The following is a 24094-nucleotide window of genomic DNA, read 5'->3' on the forward strand; positions in this document are numbered from 1 at the left end:
TTTTCTCAAAAATGACTTTTGGACAAGATCCCCCACATGGCTATCCAACTTGATAAATTTCTCCATTCACCAAGCAGACAGGACATCGGATTCAGGAAAATCGATAGGGGGAGGGGTATGCCTCTTCATCAACAGCAAATGGTGTGTTGACTCTAGCACAGTGGAAATCTCTACCCAAAGTTCACCCGTGTTGGAATACCTGATGGTTAAATGCCGACCCTTCCACCATTTGAGTAACAGCCAGCAAGATGAACACAGAGGAGCGAGAAAGAGAGTGGTGCGCATACTGGATCTGCACATACAGTATGTGCAGTAGTACGCAATTTCCGGGGACCACTTTTGGCTTGTGAGCGCTACTTTCAGAACTACTGGCTAAAAAGTATACAAAAGTACTGGGGAATCTCTTTAAGACAGGTAATGCCCAACTTCAATCAACATGTCTCCTTCACCACTAGAGTGGATACAGTCCTAGACCACTGTTACTCTAACCACAAGCAAGAATACAAGGCCCTCCCTTGTCAAATCAGATCATGACTCTATACTACTGCTTCCTGTCTACAATCAGAAGCTCAACAGGAAGTACCCGTGACGTGTTCCGTTGAGAAATTGTCCTTCGTATCGGAGGCAATGGGTTATCACTAATTTTTGGTATTCATTTAAGGTTAGGCAAAAGGTTCGCAGTGTGGTTAAGCAGTTAGGTTAAAAATCACTTTTTAAGAAGATAAATTGTAGAAATAGGCGGGGTTTATGACTTTGTGGCTGTGGTAACTAGTGACTAACGAGACTATGTTACAAGACTGCTTCGCTAGCGCTGACTGGACTGGCCTCAGTCACCGGCTTCATAAGGAAATGCATCGCCGACGTTGTCCCCACAGTGAAGGTTCACTGCGTCCCCCATTCAAAAGCCCAGGATTACACAGAGGTTGGTGCTAACTAAAGGACAGGGCTACTACACAGAGCTATCGCAGCCAACCCAGAGGCTACGGCTGAGTCCCGCTACGACCTCCTCAGAGCCATCAAACAAGCTGGACTCATATTACATAGGCTCCGCATGTGGCAGGGCTCTCAGTCCATTACAGATTCTAAAAGGAAGACCCAGCTGTGGTCTGCCCAACGACGCCCCTCTACCAGATCAACTCAATGAATTTTATGCTTCACGCTACGACCAAAAACAACACAGAGCCGTGCATGAGGGCCCCCGCTGACACAGGACTCAGTGATCTCGCTCTCCGATGACGACATGATTAATATAGACTATGTTCACGCCAACTTCTGTTCAGCTTGAAGTCTACACTAGCTTCTAACAACGCTGCAAAACAGAGTCTAACAACGCTGCAAAACAGAGTCTAACAACGCTGCAAAACAGAGTCTAACAACGCTGCAAAACAGAGTCTTACAACGCTACAAAACAGAGTCTAACAACGCTGCAAAACAGAGTCTAACAACGCTGCAAAACAGAGTCTGACTGCTGAAGCCACATGCTCATCAATGAAAACTGTAGTGACACAAGTGTACAAGGACTTATTCATTTATTTACACAATTTTAAAATACACAAATACAGTGGCATTACAAATGATGAGCAAAACTGACGACAAGACTTCCCATGACTCAGTGAGTGATGCATTGTGGGAACCAACGCAAGGTTCCGGAGTCCATCCCCACGTAGAAATGCAAACACAAAACAAGAAGGAAATAAAAAGAGACATGACATACCCAGATAGAAACCAGAGATCCCACGTAAAGAACTGTACTTAACACAAGTGTACCTTTATCGTCATTACCCACAATCCCACACTGAAGAGAATGAGGTGGGAGTTTCTTTTTTTGAGACCATCAGCCGGTCGGTTCGAGGGTTTAAAACTAACTTACCCAAAACTACAATGGAGTAAAGCATTCAACCCCCCCCCCCATACACTACCTTCATCATCATCATACTACACACAGTGGCTAATACAGAGCTGGAGGTTGAACTTAACCCTAACCACAGATCTAGGATCAGGTTATACAACTAACTCCTAACCTTAACCATTAGGAGGAAAACAATACATCTGATCCCGGAACTGCTACCAGCTCCTAATGCAGACATGATATTTCACCGTGAGTACTAGGTACATCCTATATACATGACAACAGAAGACAGACCCACCACTAAACTAGTCTGGTCCCAGATCTGGTTGTACCCTCTTGCCAACTCCTTGTCACTCATTATAATGCCTTGAGGGATAAAGTTGACAAGACAGCACAAACTGATCTAGGAACAGGCTACCACTAAACCCCCTTTAACCCAGACTACAGAAAAGGCCTACAGCACCCTGAGGCGGTACTACACTGAATGATATGACCAGTGGGTTGGCCCTCTTCCTGAACTAACCAATAGGACAACCAGAAGAGAGAGAACCGTAGCATTGGTCGATAGTCTACTGTACATCCACCAAACCCGGCTTTGCCCTCTGACACCAAACCCGGCTTTGTTCTCTGGCACCAAACCCGACTTTGCCCTCTGGCACCAAACCCGACTTTGCCCTCTGGCACCAAACCCGACTTTGCCCTCTGGCACCAAACCAGACTTTGCCCTCTGGCACCAAACCAGACTTTGCCCTCTGGCACCAAACCAGACTTTGCCCTCTGGCACCAAACCAGACTTTGCCCTCTGGCACCAAACCAGACTTTGCCCTCTGGCACCAAACCAGACTTTGCCCTCTGGCACCAAACCAGACTTTGCCCTCTGGCACCAAACCAGACTTTGCCCTCTGGCACCAAACCAGACTTTGCCCTCTGGCACCAAACCAGACTTTGCCCTCTGGCACCAAACCAGACTTTGCCCTCTGGCACCAAACCAGACTTTGCCCTCTGGCACCAAACCAGACTTTGCCCTCTGGCACCAAACCCGACTTTGCCCTCTGGCACCAAACCCGACTTTGCCCTCTGGCACCAAACCCGACTTTGCCCTCTGGCACCAAACCCGACTTTGCCCTCTGGCACCAAACCCGACTTTGCCCTCTGGCACCAAACCCGACTTTGCCCTCTGGCACCAAACCCGACTTTGCCCTCTGACAATTATCAGATCACTTTTTCTTAGAAACGTAGTTTCACTACATTAAAAACATTTTCAAATATTGATTGATAAAAAATAAAAAAAAGTTAGAGATTGTGGTGGATTGAAAGCATAGGTTGAAATAGGTGTTTTAAAGCAGACCCCCCCCCCCCCAACACACATTTAACTGACCAACAAGTTCAACAACAAACAAAAATAACTGCTACATGAAAGTGGTTCACAGCTGTCAGCCCCAGAACAGCAACAGCAGAAGGGGAGGCTGAAGAGAGACGAGGTGATGGAGAAACAGACTGACTAGCAGAGAAGACCCCCCCCCATCCCATCACCCCCCCATCCCATCCCAATGGACAAACAACCAGTCCTTATTTAAAACTGTCACACACACAGTCAGCTTAAGAACAGTAGAGGGTTTGCTTTCTCACAGTCCCCTTTAAAAACAACAGAGAAGGCCACGTCTCAAACAGTACCCTATTCAGCCCACAAGCATTTAGCTACACACACATCGGCTAAACACGTGTATGTGACCAATACAATGGGATTTGAACCACCCTCGGCCAGAGCCCATAGGGAGTAGGGTGGTGTTTGGGACGCGTCTTCCCTCTGGAAATTGTTACATTTCTACAAACCCACTGTCCAGTTGGAGAATAGTACTCTCTTTCTAGGCATTGCATTGTGGGGATTAAGAGAGTCTTTGAGGACACAAAATGGAACCCAGGCCATCTCCTGCTGCACAAACATACCTCTCATATGACCTTCAGAATAGCAATTAGGGGTTATTCATTCAATATTACCTCCATCATCTCTCTTTAAAACGGAAAACACACACCACTTTTCACTTAGACAATTTATGATTGACATGATTCAGCTGATATTCGCAACCGTATAAAAACAGCAACACTGCCAGTCAGTGTAGTCAGAACAGAACACTGCCAGTCAGTGTAGTCAGAACAGAACACTGCCAGTCAGTGTAGTCAGAACAGAACACTGCCAGTCAGTGTAGTCAGAACAGAACACTGCCAGTCAGTGTAGTCAGAACAGAACACTGCCAGTCAGTGTAGTCAGAACAGAACACACCAGTCAGTGTAGTCAGAACAGAACACTGCCAGTCAGTGTAGTCAGGACAGAACACACCAGTCAGTGTAGTCAGAACAGAACACTGCCAGTCAGTGTAGTCAGGACAGAACACTGCCAGTCAGTGTAGTCAGGACAGAACACTGCCAGTCAGTGTAGTCAGAACAGAACACACCAGTCAGTGTAGTCAGAACAGAACACACCAGTCAGTGTAGTCAGAACAGAACACTGCCAGTCAGTGTAGTCAGAACAGAACACTGCCAGTCAGTGTAGTCAGAACAGAACACTGCCAGTCAGTGTAGTCAGAACAGAACACACCAGTCAGTGTAGTCAGAACAGAACACTGCCAGTCAGTGTAGTCAGAACAGAACACTGCCAGTCAGTGTAGTCAGAACAGAACACTGCCAGTCAGTGTAGTCAGGACAGAACACTGCCAGTCAGTGTAGTCAGAACAGAACACACCAGTCAGTGTAGTCAGAACAGAACACACCAGTCAGTGTAGTCAGAACAGAACACTGCCAGTCAGTGTAGTCAGGACAGAACACTGCCAGTACAAACAACTTTTAATCAACTTCACCTAAACACAAACAGAGGAAAAGTCAACTAGTAAATCAAGTAAAAGACAACAGGGAGGGAAAGAGAAAGAAGCTGATGGCTTTATCAGTACAGCAGCAGCTCTGGAGGATACCTGGCTGGGAGGAGCATCTGCTTCAGCTGATGGACTGATGGAGGAGGAGAGGAGGAGAGGAGCGATGGAGGAGGAGAGGAGGAGAGAAGCGATGGAGGAGGGGAGGAGCGATGGAGGAGGAGAGGAGCGATGGAGGAGGAGAGGAGCGATGGAGGAGGAAAGGAGCGATGGAGGAGGAGAGGAGCGATGGAGGAGGAAAGGAGCGATGGAGGAGGAAAGGAGCGATGGAGGAGGAGAGGAGCGATGGAGGAGGAAAGGAGCGATGGAGGAGGAGAGGAGCGATGGAGGAGGAAAGGAGCGATGGAGGAGGAAAGGAGCGATGGAGGAGGAAAGGAGCGATGGAGGAGGAAAGGAGCGATGGAGGAGGAAAGGAGCGATGGAGGAGGAGAGGAGCGATGGAGGAGGAAAGGAGCGATGGAGGAGGAGAGGAGCGATGGAGGAGGAGAGGAGCGATGGAGGAGGAGAGGAGCGATGGAGGAGGAGAGGAGCGATGGAGGAGGAGAGGAGCGATGGAGGATGAGAGGAGCGATGGAGGAGGAAAGGAGCGATGGAGGAGGAGAGGAGCGATGGAGGAGGAGAGGAGCGATGGAGGAGGAGAGGAGCGATGGAGGAGGAGAGGAGCGATGGAGGAGGAGAGGAGCGATGGAGGAGGAGAGGAGCGATGGAGGATGAGGCCATGTAAGGGGTGTTAAGCAGGTCTGTGTGCCCCATGTCAGTGTCCTTGCTGGGGTTCACGACAGCAGAGGGGTGGGGGGGCAGTGACTGTTCTGGGTGTGCCAGGGGCAACAAAATCCCTCCTTCCCCGCTCTCTCGTTTCTCCTCCATCACGTCTCATCTCCTCCGTGTCCAAAGCCAGACGTCCTCTGACAGAAAGTGATCAAGAGCACGGCTGAACGCTCTCCGAGTCGTGTGTGTGTGTGTGTGTGTGTGTGTGTGTGTGTGTGTGGTCCACCATGTTACAACAGCATGAGCTTGTTACTTAGCAGAGATCAGTTGATGTCAAAGAGGCAGAGCATCAGTCTGTGTTTTGATTGGCTGGTTGGATGGATGGAGTTAATAGCGGACGTGATTGGTTGATTCTGTAAGAGTCCAGGCATCTGATGGGTTGACTGGTTGTTTCAGTAAGCGTCCTCCAGGTATTGAAGTGTGTGTTGGTGTGTGTGTTGGGAGGTGGTATGGTTAGGGTCCTGCATGGTTTAACCCTCCAGGTATTGAAGTGTGTGTTGGTGTGTGTGTTGGGAGGTGGTATGGTTAGGGTCCTGCATGGTTTAACCCTCCAGGTATTGAAGTGTGTGTTGGTGTGTGTGTTGGGAGGTGGTATGGTTAGGGTCCTGCATGGTTTAACCCTCCAGGTATTGAAGTGTGTGTTGGTGTGTGTGTTGGGAGGTGGTATGGTTAGGGTCCTGCATGGTTTAACCCTCCAGGTATTGAAGTGTGTGTGTTGGGAGGTGGTATGGTCAGGGTCGTCATGGTTTAACCCTCCAGGGTGATGGTGGTGGTGATGGGGGACAGAGGGACTCATCGAGGGGCTGCTGACTGGAGGCCACTGGGGGTGACACGAGAGAGAGCCTGGAGAGGAGAGAGAGAGAGAGAGAAGGGGGGACAGAGAGGGCAGAGAGAGAGAGAAGGGGGGACAGAGAGAGAGAGAGAGAGAGAGAGAGAGAGAGAGAGAGAGAGAGAAGGGGGGACAGAGAGGGCAGAGAGAGAGAGAAGGGGGGACAGAGAGGGCAGAGAGAGAGAAGGGGGGACAGAGAGGGCAGAGAGAGAGAGAGAGAAGGGGGGACAGAGAGGGCAGAGAGAGAGTAGTTAGTACAGTAGCCATAGATACAACAGTGATATTACACATTAGAAAAGGGAACTTGGAGGGATTTAAGAGGTTGAACACAACACAAGGAGGGAAGGAGGGAAGGAGGGAGGGAAGGAGGGACAGCCCTCATATTACAGTCTGTAGTCTACAAACATCCAGGTTATAGAGCCAGACAGACAGACAGCACCAACAGGGATCAATAACATCCACATTACCAGACAGCACCACTCATTGTCTCACCACTGTGCTGGTTAACTACTCAAATGATGAGGACATTCATATTTTATAGACTGGAATATTAATGAGATGGAGCTCATTATTTGGCAAGGTGTAACATTCCAGAATGTTCAGATAGAATGTTCAGATAGAAATTCTCTGTAGTCTGATATGAGCGCCAGCCTGTTTGTACTATAATGGCAACTCCTTGTCACACCTTGTAATGGTGGCTTGACAATGGAGCTGGCAAGAGCACAAACTGATCTGGGACCAGGCTATAGAAGGAGACGACAGACCTGGGACCAGGCTATAGGAGACAGCAGATCTGGGAGCAGGCTATAGAAGGAGACAACAGATCTGGGACCAGGCTATAGAAGGAGACAACAGATCTGGGACCAGGCTATAGAAGGAGACAACAGATCTGGGAGCAGGCTATAGAAGGAGACAACAGATCTGGGACCAGGCTATAGAAGGAGACAACAGATCTGGGACCAGGCTATAGGAGACAGCAGATCTGGGAGCAGGCTATAGAAGGAGACAACAGATCTGGGAGCAGGCTATAGAAGGAGACAACAGATCTGGGACCAGGCTATAGAAGGAGACAACAGATCTGGGACCAGGCTATAGAAGGAGACAACAGATCTGGGACCAGGCTATAGAAGGAGACAACAGATCTAGGACCAGGCTATAGAAGGAGACAACAGATCTGGGAGCAGGCTATAGAAGGAGACAACAGATCTGGGACCAGGCTATAGAAGGAGACAACAGATCTGGGACCAGGCTAGGTTTTCAGTAATGTAGAACAGTGATCCATGTCAGTTCTATACGTCACGTTTCCAACAGAATAAGCTACATTTCACTACACAAATCAAATGTTATTGGTCACATACACATGTTTAGCAGATGTTATTGCAGGTGTAGCGAAATGGTGCAGTAATATCTAACAAATATCTAATAATTTCACAACAATTCACACAAATCTAAGTAAAGGAATGGAATTATAAAGAATATATAAATATTTGGACGAGCAATGTCAAAGCGGCATAGACTAAGATACAGTAGAATAAAATACAGTATGTACATATGAGATGAGTAATGTAAAATACGTAAACATTATTAAAGTGGCCAGTGATTCCATGTCTATGTATATGGGGCAGCAGCCTCTAAGCTGCAGGGTTACATAACCAGGTGGAAGCCGGCTAGTGATGGCTATTTAACAGTCTGATGGCCTTGAGATTGAAGCTGCTGTAGGGCATTTTTACAAATATTTTAACCAAATTCTTATTTACAATGACTGCTTACACCGGCCAAACCCGGACGACGCTGGGCCAATTGTGCACCGCCCTATGGTACTCCCAGTCACAGCCAGTTACAATACAGCCTGGAATCGAACCAGAGTGTCTGTAGTGAGGCCTCAAGCACTGAGAAGCAGTGCCTTAGACTGCTTCGCCACTCGGGAGACCACTAGAACAGACGTGAGTCTATCTCCTAAGCAGCAATAACATCTGTTAAATATGTGTACAGTTGTGGCCAAAAGTGTTGAGAATGACACAAATATTTATTTCCACAAAGTTTGCTGCTTCAGTGTCTTTAGATATTTTTGTCAGATGTTACTATGGAATACTGAAGTATAATTACAAGCATTTCATAAGTGTCAAAGGCTTTTATTGACAATTACATGAAGTTGATGCAGAGTGAAAATCTGCAGTGTTGACCCTTCTTTTTCAAGACCTCTGCAATCCGCCCTGGCATGCTGTCAATTAACTTCTGGGCCACATCCTGACTGATGGCAGCCCATTCTTGCATAATCAATGCTTGGAGTTTGTCAGAATTTGTGGGTTTTTGTTTGTCCACCCGCCTCGAGGATTGACCACAAGTTCTCAATGGGATTAAGGTCTGGGGAGTTTCCTGGCCATGGACCCAAAATATCCATGTTTTGTTCCCCGAGCCACTTAGTTATCACTTTTGCCTTATGGCAAAGTGCTCCATCATGCTGGAAAAGGCATTGTTCGTCACCAAACTGTTCCTGGATGGTTGGGAGAAGTTGCTCTCGGAGGATGTGTTGGTACCATTCTTTATTCACGGCTGTGTTCTTAGGCAAAATTGTGAGTGAGCCCACTCCCTTGGCTGAGAAGCAACCCCACACATGAATGGTCTCAGGATGCTTTACTGTTGGCATGACACAGGACTGATGGTAGCGCTCACCTTGTCTTCTCCGGACAAGCTTTTTGCCGGATGCACCAAACAATCGGAAAGGGGATTCATCAGAGAAAATGACTTTACCCCAGTCCTCAGCAGTCCAATCCCTGTACCCTTTTCAGAATATCAGTCTGTCCCTGATGTTCTTCCTGAGAGAAGTGGCTTCTTTGCTGCCCTTCTTGACACCAGGCCATCCTCCAAAAGTCTTCGCCTCACTGTGCGTGCAGATGCACTCACACCTGCCTGCTGCCATTCCTGAGCAAGCTCTGTACTGGTGGTGCCCCGATCCCGCAGCTGAATCAACTTTAGGAGACGGTCCTAGTGCTTGCTGGACTTTCTTGGGCGCCCTGAAGCCTTCTTCACAACAATTGAACAGCTCTCCTTGAAGTTCTTGATGATCCGATAAATGGCTGATTTAGGTGCAATCTTAAAGGCAGCAATATCCTTGCCTGTGAAGCCCTTTTTGTGCAAAGCGATGATGACGGCACGTGTTTCCTTGCAGGTAACCATGGTTGACAGAGGAAGAACAATGGTTCCAAGCACCACCCTCCTTTTGAAGCTTCCAGTCTGTTATTCGAACTCAATCAGCATGACAGAGTGATCTCCAACCTTGTCCTCGTCAACACTCACACCTGTGTTAACGAGAAAATCACTGACATGATGTCAGCTGGTCCTTTTGTGGCAGGGCTGAAATGCAGTGGAAATGTTTTTGGGGTGATTCAGTTCATTTGCATGGCAAAGAGGGACTTGCAATTAATTGCAATTCATCTGATCACTCTTCATAACATTCTGGAGTATATACAAATTGCCATCATACAAACTGAGGCAGCAGACTGCATGTGACCAATAACATCTGCTAAATATGTTTATGTGTCCAATAACATCTGCTAAATATATGTGTCCAATAACATCTGCTAAATATATGTGTCCAATAACATCTGTTAAATATGTGTATGGACCAATAACATCTGTTAAATATGTGTATGGACCAATAACATCTGTTAAATATGTGTATGTGACCAATAACAAGTGATTTGATAAGCAACAGGATTGTGAAGAGGACTGGGGCTGGGCTGTAATGTGGCCTCCCGCCACTAGAGGGCGAGAATGGGCCATGAGCGACAGAGACGGAACAAAAGAACAGAACAGACACTTCTGTCACGTACATCATGGTCTTTCTAGAAGCTGATTGAAGGATGTATTAATGTGACTAGAGGACAGTGATTATGCCTCTAGACAGGAAGAGAGTCGAACTGAACATCCAGTGGGGTGGCAGGGTAGCCTAGTGGTTAGAGCATTGGGACAATAACCGAAAGGTTGCTAGATCGAATCCTCAAGCTGACAAAGTAAATATCTGTCGTTCTGCCCCTGAACAAGGCTGTTTACCCACTGTTCCTAGGCCGTCATTGAAAATAAGAATTTGTTCTTAAATGACTTGCCTAGTTAAATAATAAAGGTTAAATCATTATTATTTATATTTTTTAAATAACAGTATATATATTAGTCTAATAGTAATGTAACAGTATATATATTAACAGTCTAATAGTAATGTAACAGTATATACAAAGCTCAAAAAAATAAAGGGAACACTTAAACAACACAATGTAACTCCAAGTCAATCACACTTCTGTGAAATCAAACTGTCCACTTATGAAGCAACACTGATTGACAATACATTTCACATGCTGTTGTGCAAATGGAATAGACAACAGGTGGAAATTATAGGCAATTAGCAAGACACCCCCAATAAAGGAGCGGTTCTGCAGGTGGGGACCACAGACCACTTCTCAGTTCCTATGCTTCCTGGCTGATGTTTTGGTCACTTTTGAATGCTGGCGGTGCTTTCACTCTAGTGGTAGCATGAGACGGAGTCTACAACCCACACAAGTGGCTCAGGTAGCGCAGCTCATCCAGGATGGCACATCAATGCGAGCTGTGGCAAGAAGGTTTGCTGTGTCTGTCAGCGTGGTGTCCAGAGCATGGAGGCGCTACCAGGAGACAGGCCAGTACATCAGGAGACGTGGAGGAGGCTGTAGGAGGGCAACAACCCAGCAGCAGGACCGCTACCTCCGCCTTTGTGCAAGGAGGAGCAGGAGAAGCACTGCCAGAGCCCTGCAAAATGACCTCCAGCAGGCCACAAATGTGCATGTGTCTGCTCAAACGGTCAGAAACAGACTCCATGAGGGTGGTATGAGGGCCCGACGTCCACAGGTGGGGGTTGTGCTTACAGCCCAACACCGTGCAAGACGTTTGGCATTTGCCAGAGAACACCAAGATTGGCAAATTCGCCACTGGCGCCCTGTGCTCTTCACAGATGAAAGCAGGTTCACACTGAGCACGTGACAGACATGACAGAGTCTGGAGACGCCGTGGAGAACGTTTTGCTGCCTGCAACAACCTCCAGCATGACCGGTTTGGCGGTGGGTCAGTCATGGTGTGGGGTGGCATTTCTTTGGGGGGCCGCACAGCCCTCCATGTGCTCGCCAGAGGTAGCCTGACTGCCATTAGGTACCGAGATGAGATCCTCAGACCCCTTGTGAGACCATATGCTGGTGCGGTTGGCCCTGGGTTCCTCCTAATGCAAGACAATGCTAGACCTCATGTGGCTGGAGTGTGTCAGCAGTTCCTGCAAGAGGAAGGCATTGATGCTATGGACTGGCCCGCCCGTTCCCCAGACCTGAATCCAATTGAGCACATCTGGGACATCATGTCTCGCTCCATCCACCAACGCCACGTTGCACCACAGACTGTCCAGGAGTTGGCGGATGCTTTAGTCCAGGTCTGGGAGGAGATCCCTCAGGAGACCATCCGCCACCTCATCAGGAGCATGCCCAGGCATTGTAGGGAGGTCATACAGGCACGTGGAGGCCACACACACTACTGAGCCTCATTTTGACTTGTTTTAAGGACATTACATCAAAGTTGGATCAGCCTGTAGTGTGGTTTTCCACTTTAATTTTGAGTGTGACTCCAAATCCAGACCTCCATGGGTTGATAAATTGGATTTCCATTGATTATTTTTGTGTGATTTTGTTGTCAGCATATTCAACTATATAAAGAAAAAAGTATTTAATAACATTATTTCTTTCATTCAGATCTAGGATGTGTTGTTTAAGTGTTCCCTTTATTTTTTTGAGCAGTGTATATTAACAGTATAATAGTAATAACAGTATATATAAACAGTATAATAGTAATGTAACAGTATAATAGTAATGTAACAGTATATATATATATTAGTCTAATAGTAATATAACAGTATATATATTAGTCTAATAGTAATATAACAGTATATATATTAACAGTCTAATAGTAATATAACAGTATATATATTAACAGTCTAATAGTAATATAACAGTATATATATTAACAGTCTAATAGTAATATAACAGTATATATATTAACAGTCTAATAGTAATATAACAGTATATATATTAACAGTCTAATAGTAATATAACAGTATATATATTAGTCTAATAGTAATATAACAGTATATATATTAACAGTCTAATAGTAATAACAGTATATATATTAACAGTCTAATAGTAATAACAGTATAATAGTGTAACAGGTGAATGCCAGCCAATGCTTAGGGTGTTCGCTCTATTCAGTCCATTCAATAAGGAGGGTAGGTTGCAGCCAGGACACTGGAGTATTACAATATTACAACAATATATATAGTATTACAACAATACTTTCTCTATTTCCTCAACTAAAACACAAACACACACATACACGTTTAGTTTGAGAACATCAAACTGAAACGAGAGTTTGGATGAGGGTGTTTGGATGCAGCAGGTGGATTATAGTTAATGAATTATTTCTGTATAAATGCAGTGAGGCATCTGGCAGGTGCTGTTACATACAGAAACCCAAACCATCTCAGAGAACTTACAGAAAACATCAAAGTGGAAGAAAAATTCTAACTTGTATTTTTTTATTAAATGGAACACACTAATATATACTGCTCAAAAAAATAAAGGGAACACTTAAACAACACATCCTAGATCTGAATGAAAGAAATAATCGTATCAAATACTTTTTTATTTACATAGTTGAATGTGCTGACAACAAAATCACACAAAAATAATCAATGGAAATCCAATTTATCAACCCATGGAGGTCTGGATTTGGAGTCACACTCAAAATTAAAGCGGAAAACCACACTACAGGCTGATCCAACTTTGATGTAATGTCCTTAAAACAAGTCAAAATGAGGCTCAGTAGTGTGTGTGGCCTCCACGTGCCTGTATGACCTCCCTACAACGCCTGGGCATGCTCCTGATGAGGTGGCGGATGGTCTCCTGAGGGATCTCCTCCCAGCCTGGACTAAAGCATCCGCCAACTCCTGGACAGTCTGTGGTGCAACGTGGCGTTGGTGGATGGAGCGAGACATGATGTCCCAGATGTGCTCAATTGGATTCAGGTCTGGGGAACGGGCAGGCCAGTCCATAGCATCAATGCCTTCCTCTTGCAGGAACTGCTGACACACTCCAGCCACATGAGGTCTAGCATTGTCTTGCATTAGGAGGAACCCAGGGCCAACCGCACCAGCATATGGTCTCACAAGGGGTCTGAGGATCTCATCTCGGTACCTAATGGCAGTCAGGCTACCTCTGGCGAGCACATGGAGGGCTGTGCAGCCCCCCAAAGAAATGCTACCCCACACCATGACTGACCCACCGCCAAACCGGTCATGCTGGAGGATGTTGCAGGCAGCAGAACGTTCTCCACGGCGTCTCCAGACTCTGTCACGGCTGTCACATGTGCTCAGTGTGAACCTGCTTTCATCTGTGAAGAGCACAGGGCGCCAGTGGCGAATTTGCCAATCTTGGTGTTCTCTGGCAAATGCCAAACGTCCTGCACGGTGTTGGGCTGTAAGCACAACCCCCACCTGTGGACGTCGGGCCCTCATACCACCCTCATGGAGTCTGTTTCTGACCGTTTGAGCAGACACATGCACATTTGTGGCCTGCTGGAGGTCATTTTGCAGGGCTCTGGCAGTGCTTCTCCTGCTCCTCCTTGCACAAAGGCGGAGGTAGCGGTCCTGCTGCTGGGTTGTTGCCCTCCTACGGCCTCCTCCACGTCTCCTGATGTACTGGCCTGTCTCCTGGTAGCACCTCCATGCTCTGGACACTACACTGACAGACACAGCAAACCTTCTTGCCACAGCTCGCATTGATGTGCCATCCTGGATGAGCTGCACTACCTGAGCCACTGGTGTGGGTTGTAGACTCCGTCTCATGCTACCACTAGAGTGAAAGCACTGCCAGCATTCAAAAGTGACCAAAACATCAGCCAGGAAGCATAGGAACTGAGAAGTGGTCTGTGGTCCCCACCTGCACAACCACTCCTTTATTGGGGATGTCTTGCTAATTGCCTATAATTTCCACCGGTTGTCTATTCCATTTGCACAACAGCATGTGAAATTTATTGTCAATCAGTGTTGCTTCCTAAGTGGACAGTTTGATTTCACAGAAGTGTGATTGACTTGGAGTTACATTGTGTTGTTTAAGTGTTCCCTTTATTTTTTTGAGCAGTGTATATTGATTAGATAAGTATTCAACCTCCTGAGTCAATACATGTTACAATCACCTTTGGCAGTGACCTGGGAGCAGGCTACAGAGACAGTTGGGAGTCTTTCTGGGTAAGTCTCTAAGAGTTTCGCACACCTGGATTGTGCGAATATTGTACAATCCAGGAGTGCACATTATTCTTTCTAAAATTCTTCAAGCTCTGTCAAGTTGGTTGTTGATCATTGCCAGACAGCTATTTTCAAGTCTTTCCATAGATTTTCAAGCTGATTTAAGTCAAAACTGTACTATGCCACCCAGGATCAGTCAATATCATCTTGATAAGGCAACTCCAGTGTAGATGTGGCCTTGTGTTTTAGCTTATTGTCCTGCTGAAAGGTGAATTCCTCTCCCAGTGTAGATGTGGCCTTGTGTTTTAGGTTATTGTCCTGCTGAAAGGTGAATTCATCTCCCAGTGTAGATGTGGCCTTGTGTTTTAGGTTATTGTCCTGCTGAAAGGTGAATTCCTCTCTGTGTCTGGTGGAAAGGAGACAACCAGGTTTTCCTCTAGGATTTTCCCTGTGCTAAGCTCTGTTCCATTTCTTTTTATCCTTAACTTCCTAGTCCTTGCCGATGACGAGCATACCCATAACATGATGCAGCTACCACTACGCTTGAAAATATGAAGAGCGGTACTCAGAGATGTGTTGGACTGGATTTGCCCCAAACATAAGGCTTTGTATTCAGGATAAAACATGTAGTGTGAATAAATCAGTGACAAAATCTTAATAGAATCCATTTTAAATTCAACATGTAATAAAATATGGATCAAAATAAGCGGTGTGAATACCTTCTGAAGGCACTGTGTATGGACCATGGGAAGAATATCGTCCACCTAGTATATGAGATGTGTCTCAATCTGTCCACTACAGAGGGTGAATGGAAGAGCTTAAACCAAACACTACCTAACAGAGGGTATTGTTTGGGTCAGTGAAGGTCTACCTTAAAACGTATGTTATATAGCCCATATCCTACAGTCTTGTAAGGTCATGAGGTGAACCAGACCTAGTTAAGGAGGGCTGTGGTCAAGTACAGGGGTTATGAACTATTTTACAAGGGCATGGGGGTTCAGAGACGGTTAGAATCCTTGTTCTAGAGAACTGGAATTCCTATTAATTGGGGAATGCGGAACATGGAACTGAATCTGTGGATAGAACTCCACCTCTCCTTTATTACATCACCAATAGTTCCAGAATGGAATGTTTCTGACCCTCCAGAACCGGAGTTTCCAGAGTGGAGCTAGCCTTATGGGGTGTATCTACTATAGCATACTCTGGATCTCTGAGTGTAAAATACCCTTTCACCTGTCTGATTCTCTCAGGTTCAGTTCAGATGAAGGAGAGGAGACATGGGGATCAAGCCACTTTAGACCTGAGTCATACTATATATAGGCTTGGCTATAGACTATTGAGATGTGACCTGTTTCTATAGGGGGGTTGGGGTGAGGTTGGGAGCTGACAGTCTAAAGAAGGTATGGTAACAGTGTGGCTATCAAGACATAGCCTAACCCATAGATATTTCTATGGGGGGTGAAATAGTCTTTAGACTATCAAGACGTAGCCTAACCCATAGATATTTCTATGGGGGGTGAAATAGTCTTTAGACTATCAAGACGTAGCCTAACCCATAGATATTTCTATTGGGGGGTGAAATAGTCTTTAGACTATCAAGACGTAGCCTAACCCATAGATATTTCTATGGGGGGTGAAATAGTCTTTAGACTATCAAGACGTAGCCTAACCCATAGATATTTCTATGGGGGGTGAAATAGTCTAGACTATCAAGACGTAGCCTAACCCATAGATATTTCTATGGGGGTGAAATAGTCTTTAGACTATCAAGACGTAGCCTAACCCATAGATATTTCTATGGGGGTGAAATAGTCTTTAGACTATCAAGACGTAGCCTAACCCATAGATATTTCTATGGGGGGTGAAATAGTCTTTAGACTATCAAGACGTAGCCTAACCCATAGATATTTCTATGGGGGGTGAAATAGTCTTTAGACTATCAAGACGCAGCCTAACCCATAGATATTTCTATTGGGGGGTGAAATAGTCTTTAGACTATCAAGACGTAGCCTAACCCATAGATATTTCTATGGGGGGTGAAATAGTCTTTAGACTATCAAGACGTAGCCTAACCCATAGATATTTCTATGGGGGGTGAAATAGTCTTTAGACTATCAAGACGCAGCCTAACCCATAGATATTTCTATTGGGGGGTGAAATAGTCTAGACTATCAAGACGTAGCCTAACCCATAGATATTTCTATGGGGGGTGAAATAGTCTTTAGACTATCAAGACGTAGCCTAAAGGCGTTAGCATGCTTCCGTTCATCTGGAGCATAGCTGAACTCGGCTAGGTGAACCGGACGAGTGTGCTCGCAGACTCCCTTAAAAAACCTTTGCTTGAAAAACGAGAAAAAAAGCAGCAATAGTACTGTTTGTCCATCTTGAGACGCCGTAGCCAGAATTAATTTGACATAACTCCAGAAATCTGTCATAAATTGAAGTTTTTGCCAAGGAGTTCTTGGTCGCGTAACTTCACATCTAAGTTCGGTGGAGTATTTCTCAATGAAAGAAATGTGCATGAAAAAACCGAGTCCTCTCTCATTGAATGACAACAAACACTTCATTGAAGAATCCCTAGTGTTGACCAGAAGCCCGCGGACGCCTTGAGCCTATAGATACCTCTAAAGGGAGGGGGATTAGTGGGAGGTTGAAGGGACACCTACACCCACACTCTTACCTAACATGACTGTATCCAAAATGGCACCCTTTCCCCTATATTATAGTGCACTACTTCCCGACCACTACCCCAATAGGCCCTGGCCAAAAGTAGTGCACGACATAGTGAATAGGGTGCCATTTGGGATACCAGTGGTGACTCACCGGGTGCAGCCAGCCAGCCGTTCACACCAGGACGTGACGAGCTGCTACTTTCTCAGATGATGATCGAAGGAAATGCTATTCTGAGTTGGTGAGAGGAGGGGGGGCGGTGAGGGGGAGACAACCGAGTGTGAGGTAAAACAACACTACAACTGGCTAATAGCACATTACTAGATGTGTCTTCCAAATGGGATCCTATTCCACATACAGTGTGAGGTAAAACAACACTACAACTGGCTAATAGCACATTACTAGAGGTGTCTTCCAAATGGGATCCTATTCCACATACAGTGTGAGGTAAAACAACACTACAACTGGCTAATAGCACATTACTAGAGGTGTCTTCCAAATGGGATCCTATTCCACATACAGTGTGAGGTAAAACAACACTACAACTGGCTAATAGCACATTACTAGAGGTGTCTTCCAAATGGGATCCTATTCCACATACAGTGTGAGGTAAAACAACACTACAACTGGCTAATAGCACATTACTAGAGGTGTCTTCCAAATGGGATCCTATTCCACATACAGTGTGAGGTAAAACAACACTACAACTGGCTAATAGCACATTACTAGAGGTGTCTTCCAAATGGGATCCTATTCCACATACAGTGCACTCAAAGTATTAAGACCCCTTCCCCTTTTACACGTTTTGTTACGTTACAGTCTTATTCTAAAATGGATTAAATGAAATGTTTTGCTCAATCAATCTACCCCATAATGACGAAGACAAAACAAGTTTTTAGAAACAAAACAAAAAACAGAAATACCTTATTTACATAAGTACTCAGACTCGAAATTGAGCTCAGGTGCATCCTGTTTCCATTGATCATCCTTGAGATGCTTCGACAACTTCAATTGATTGGACATGATTTGGAAAAGCACACACCTGTCTATATAAGGTCCTACAGTTGACAGTGCACAGATCAACAAAGCACCAATTTGTAAGTCGCTCTGGATAAGAGCGTCTGCTAAATGACTTAAATGTAATGTAAATGTACTGAGTAAAGGGTCTGAATACTTATGAAAATTGCTTTGTCATTACGGGGAATTGTGATGTCATTACGGGGTATTGTGATGTCATTACGGGGTATTGTGATGTCATTACGGGGTATTGTGATGTCATTACGGGGTATTGTGATGTCATTACGGGGTATTGTGTTTAGATTGATGAAGAAAAAAAAACAATTTAATCCATTTCATAATAAGGCTGTAACATAACAAAATGTGGAAAAAGTCAAGGGGTCTGAATACTGTCCTAATGCAGAGTATCGTACAATACTTTTAACCAGCGCACTAGTAGTGCACCATAGAGGGATTAGGGTTCCATTTGAGAAACGACCAAAAAAAAGATGCTATGAAGAAGCCAAGATGTGTGACTGTTAGGAGAACACAGAGGCTGAACAATGCTGTTGTGGTGGACCAACTTGTTAGGAGGGAAAACAGGACTAGAATTGTCTGACAACACATTACAAAAAAATGCTATAAAGAAGCCAAGATGTCTAAATGTTTCTAAAATGTGAAGAGAAGTGTAGTAGGGTATTTTATCAGTATTAGATGGAGGTTGAAAAGTGCTGGAGTGGTTTCTGCACCAAACTTATATAGAGAGACTTTTTGTTCATCTCCATTAAATACACTATATACACACAAAAGTATGTGGACACTCCTTCAAATTGGTGGATTAGTCTATTTCAGCCACACCCGTTGCTGACAGGTGTATAAAATCAAGCACACAGCCATGCAATCTCCATAGACAAACATTGGCAGTAGAATAGCCTTACTGAAGAGCTCAGTGACTTTCAACGTGGCACTGTCATAGGATGCCACCTTTCCAACAAGTCAGTTCGTTGAATTTCTACCCTGCTAGAGCTGCCCCGGTCAACTGAAAGTGCTGTTATTGTGAAGTGGAAAGGTCTAGGAGCAACAACGGCTCAGCAGCGAAGTGGTAGGCCACACAAGCTAACAGAACGGGACCGCTGAGTGCTGAAACGCACAAAAATCATCTGTCCTCAGTTGCAACACTCACTGCTGAGTTCCAAACTACCTCTGGAAGCAACGTCAGCACAATAACTGTTCGTCGGGAGCTTCGTGAAATGGGTTTCCAAGGCCGAGCAGCTGCACACAAACCTAAGATCACTGTGCACGGTACCAAGCGTCAGCTGGAGTGGTGTAATGTTTGCAGCCATTGGACTCTGGAGCAGTGGAAACACGTTCTCTGGAGTGATGAATCACGCTTCACCATTTGGCAGTTCGACGGATGAATCTGGGTTTAGCGAATACCAGGAGAACGCTACCTGCCTCCAATGCATAGTGCCAACTGTAAAGTTTGGTGGAGGAGGAATAATGGTCTGGGGCTGTTTTTCATGGTTCGGGCTCGGCCCCTTAGTTACAGTGAAGGGAAATCTTAACACTACAGTACAATTACATTCTACAGTCGTGGCCAAAGTTTTGAGAATGACACAAATATTAATTTCCACAAAGTTTGCTGCTTCAGTGTCTTTAGATATTTTTGGTCAGATGTTACTATGGAATACTGAAGTATAATTACAAGCATTTCATAAGTGTCAAAGGCTTTTATTGACAATTACATGAAGTTGATGCAGAGTGAAAATCTGCAGTGTTGACCCTTCTTTTTCAAGACCTCTGCAATCCGCCCTGGCATGCTGTCAATTAACTTCTGGGCCACATCCTGACTGATGGCAGCCCATTCTTGCATAATCAATGCTTGGAGCTTGTCAGAATTTGTGGGTTTTTGTTTGTCCACCAGCCTCTTGAGGATTGACCACAAGTTCTCAATGGGATTAAGGTCTGGGGAGTTTCCTGGCCATGGACCCAAAATATCGATGTTTGGTTCCCCGAGCCACTTAGTTATCACTTTTGCCTTATGGCAAAGTGCTCCATCATGCTGGAAAAGGCATTGTTCATCACCAAACTGTTCCTGGATGGTTGGGAGAAGTTGCTCTCGGAGGATGTGTTGGTACCATTCTTTATTCATGGCTGTGTTCTTAGGCAAATTGTGAGTGAGCCCACTCCCTTGGCTGAGAAGCAACCCCACACATGAATGGTCTCAGGATGCTTTACTGTTGGCATGACACAGGACTGATGGTAGCGCTCACCTTGTCTTCTCCGGACAAGCTTTTTGCCGGATGCCCCAAACAATCGGAAAGGGGATTCATTAGAGAAAATGACTTTACCCCAGTCCTCAGCAGTCCAATCCCTGTACCTTTTGCAGAATATCAGTCTGTCCCTGATGTTTTTCCTGAGAGAAGTGGCTTCTTTGCTGCCCTTCTTGACACCAGGCCATCCTCCAAAAGTCTTCGCTTCACTGTGCGTGCAGATGCACTCACACCTGCCTGCTGCCATTCCTGAGCAAGCTCTGTACTGGTGGTGCCCCGATCCCGCAGCTGAATCAACTGTAGGAGACGGTCCTGGTGCTTGCTGGACTTTCTTGGGCGCCCCTGAAGCCTTCTTCACAACAATTGAACTGCTCTCCTTGAAGTTCTTGATGATCTGATAAATGGTTGATTTAGGTGCAATCTTACTGGCAGCAATATCCTTGCCTGTGAAGTCCTTTTTGTGCAAAGCAATGATGACGGCACGTGTTTCCTTGCAGGTAACCATGGTTGACAGAGGAAGAACAATGATTCCAAGCACCACCCTCCTTTTGAAGCTTCCAGTCTGTTATTCAAACTCAATCAGCATGACAGAGTGATCTCCAGCCTTGTCCTCGTCAACACTCACACCTGTGTTAACGAGAGAATCACTGACATGTCAGCTGGTCCTTTTGTGGCAGGGCTGAAATGCAGTGGAAACGTTTTTGGGGGATTTGGTTCATTTGCATGGCAAAGAGGGACTTTGCAATTAATTGCAATTCATCTGATCACTCTTCATAACATTCTGGAGTATATGCAAATTGCCATCATACAATCTGAGGCAGCAGACTTTGTGAAAATTAATATTTGTGTCATTCTCAAAACTTTTGGCCACGACTGTAGACGATTCTGTGCTTCCAGCTTTGTGGGAACAGTTTTGGGAAGGCTCTTTCCTGTTTCAGCATGACAATGTCCCCCTGCACAAAGCCAGGTCCATACAGAAATGGCTTCTCGAGATCGGTGTAGAAGAACTTAACTGGCCTGCACAAAGCCCTGACTTCAACTCCATTGAACACCTTTGGGATTAATTGGAACGCTGACTGCGAGTCAGGCCTAATCACCCAACATCATTCATGCTCATGGCTGAATGGAAGCAAGTCCCTGCAGCAATGTTCCAACCTCTAGTGGAAAGCCTTCCCAGAAGAGTGGAGGCTGTTGTAGCAGCAAAAGGGGGACCAACTCCATATTAATACCCATGATTTTGGAATGGGATGTTTGACGAGCAGGTGTCCACATACTTTTGGTCATGTAGTGTACAATTATGAATCTTGGACAGCATTTTGTTGAAAAATAAAAACAATGAATTATTAGTTACCGTGGTTACCTGTCCTAGACCTTCATAAACCCCATAATATTAACATGACACAGCATGACCCCTCTCACCCTGTTCATGCCAGCAGACAGTCAGCTTAGCCATATGGTATACCAGTCACACACCTATCATGCCAGCGACTGTTCGTCATGAGGGTCTGTATAAACTAAACTAGCTAGATGTTCACAGATTCTTTGATTGGAGCAGTGCCTTGTTTAGACCAAACGTTATGAACAAGCACAGAATATAGAGCCAAATTCCCCTTTTTTTCATTCCATTCCACTGCTTATTCACAGAGTTTCAGAGCCGGTCTCTGAGCCACACCCAGAACTTTAGTTTACTGCAATTCTACTCATTTTCCCGTGTCCTTATGCCATGCCCTTATGCCGTGCCCTTATGCCGTGTCCTTATGCCGTGCCCTTATGCCGTGCTCTTATGCCGTGCCCTTATGCCGTGCCCTTATGCCGTGCCCTTATGCCGTGCCCTTATGCCGTGCCCTTATGCCGTGCCCTTATGCCGTGCCCTTATGCCGTGCTCTTATGCCGTGCCCTTATGCCGTGTCCTTATGCCGTGCCCTTATGCCGTGTCCTTATGCCGTGCCCTTATGCCGTGCCCTTATGCCGTGCCCTTATGCCGTGCCCTTATGCCGTGCCCTTATGCCGTGCTCTTATGCCGTGCCCTTATGCCGTGCCCTTATGCCGTGTCCTTATGCCGTGCCCTTATGCCGTGCCCTTATGCCGTGCCCTTATGCCGTGTCCTTATGCCGTGCCCTTATGCCGTGCCCTTATGCCGTGCTCTTATGCCGTGCTCTTATGCCGTGCTCTTATGCCGTGCCCTTATGCCGTGCCCTTATGCCGTGCCCTTATGCCGTGCCCTTATGCCGTGCCCTTATGCCGTGCCCTTATGCCGTGCCCTTATGCCGTGCCCTTATGCCGTGCCCTTATGCCGTGCTCTTATGCCGTGCTCTTATGCCGTGCTCTTATGCCGTGCCCTTATGCCGTGCCCTTATGCCGTGCCCTTATGCCGTGTCCTTATGCCGTGTCCTTATGCCGTGCCCTTATGCCGTGCCCTTATGCCGTGCTCTTATGCCGTGCTCTTATGCCGTGCTCTTATGCCGTGCCCTTATGCCGTGCCCTTATGCCGTGTCCTTATGCCGTGTCCTTATGCCGTGTCCTTATGCCATCTGAGTGCATCAAACATTAGAACTAAAGTGTTTTCATTTCTGATTGTCCTTGAATGTCTAGTTTTTATATTGGTGATTGTTAGTTCTGAAAGATGATCTCATGTTAAATATATATCAGTCTGTTATCTTTTCTACATACTTTATATCTGGTTTTAGTCCTTTAAGTTTACAACATTTATAAAATATATAGTTTTAATTTATTCTTCAGTGTTGGCCCGCCACTGCTAAATGAATATAGGGGAAACACTGACACCCTGCAACATTAAAGCCATGTTTTATCATGTTTTATCATGTTTTTATCATGGTTTTATCATGCCAGTGAAAAGGTTTCACATTCCTGAGTGACTGCTTGTGGACGACCTGCGGTGTTGATCGTTAGTGTCATCAGTGAGAGTCCAAAAGGAATGAAGAACTTCAAACAATTAAAACAAGACTAGAAACATGACGACGTTTTCAGACCTGTGAGAAGTGGAAATACGGGGTGTTGGGTGTGTGTGTGTGTGTGTGTGTGTGTGTGTGTGTGTGTGTGTGTGTCTAACCTGTGGGTTGTGTCATTACCTGTGAGGTGGACATGCGTGAGTCCTGTCGTCCAGTCAGGTCTGAGGAGGAGATGTTGACAGGAGCTCCACGGTGAAGACGCATGCTGACCTTCCTCTCTCGCTCCATACCTGGAATAGAGGACAGATACCTGGGGTTAGAGAGACCTCCATACCTGGAATAGAGGACAGATACCTGGGGTTAGAGAGAGAGACCTCCATACCTGGAATAGAGGACAGATACCTGGGGTTAGAGAGACCTCCATACCTGGAATAGAGGACAGATACCTGGGGTTAGAGAGAGAGACCTCCATACCTGGAATAGAGGACAGATACCTGGGGTTAGAGAGACCTCCATACCTGGAATAGAGGACAGATACCTGGGGTTAGAGAGACCTCCATACCTGGAA

At 45.7% G+C, this 24094-nt stretch overlaps 1 protein-coding gene across 3 annotated transcripts in view; it reads right to left on the reverse strand.

Moving 5' to 3' along the window:
• Positions 1-1512: 1512 nt before the first annotated feature.
• The window catches only part of LOC106595407 (casein kinase I), a 102037-nt gene continuing 79455 nt past the window's right edge, over positions 1513-24094 (reverse strand). Inside the window, exons 8-10 of one of the 3 annotated variants that reach the window (XR_014392594.1) lie at positions 23707-23816; positions 4644-6384; positions 1513-4557 (exon numbers count right to left, since the gene is read on the reverse strand). Coding sequence is in view for 2 of the 3 variants with exons in the window: in XM_045719611.2 (XP_045575567.1) it covers positions 6334-6384; positions 23707-23816 (161 nt within the window). In the remaining variant the exon portion in view is untranslated. Of the gene's footprint in view, positions 6385-17501; positions 17582-23706; positions 23817-24094 lie in introns of all 3 variants that reach the window. The other 2 variants (XM_045719612.2, XM_045719611.2) reach the window with 2 other exon arrangements.

Source organism: Salmo salar, chromosome 06, assembly GCF_965601325.2.
Source record: "Salmo salar chromosome 06, fSalSal1, whole genome shotgun sequence".
In the NCBI taxonomy this organism is placed as follows: Eukaryota; Metazoa; Chordata; class Actinopteri; order Salmoniformes; family Salmonidae; genus Salmo; species Salmo salar.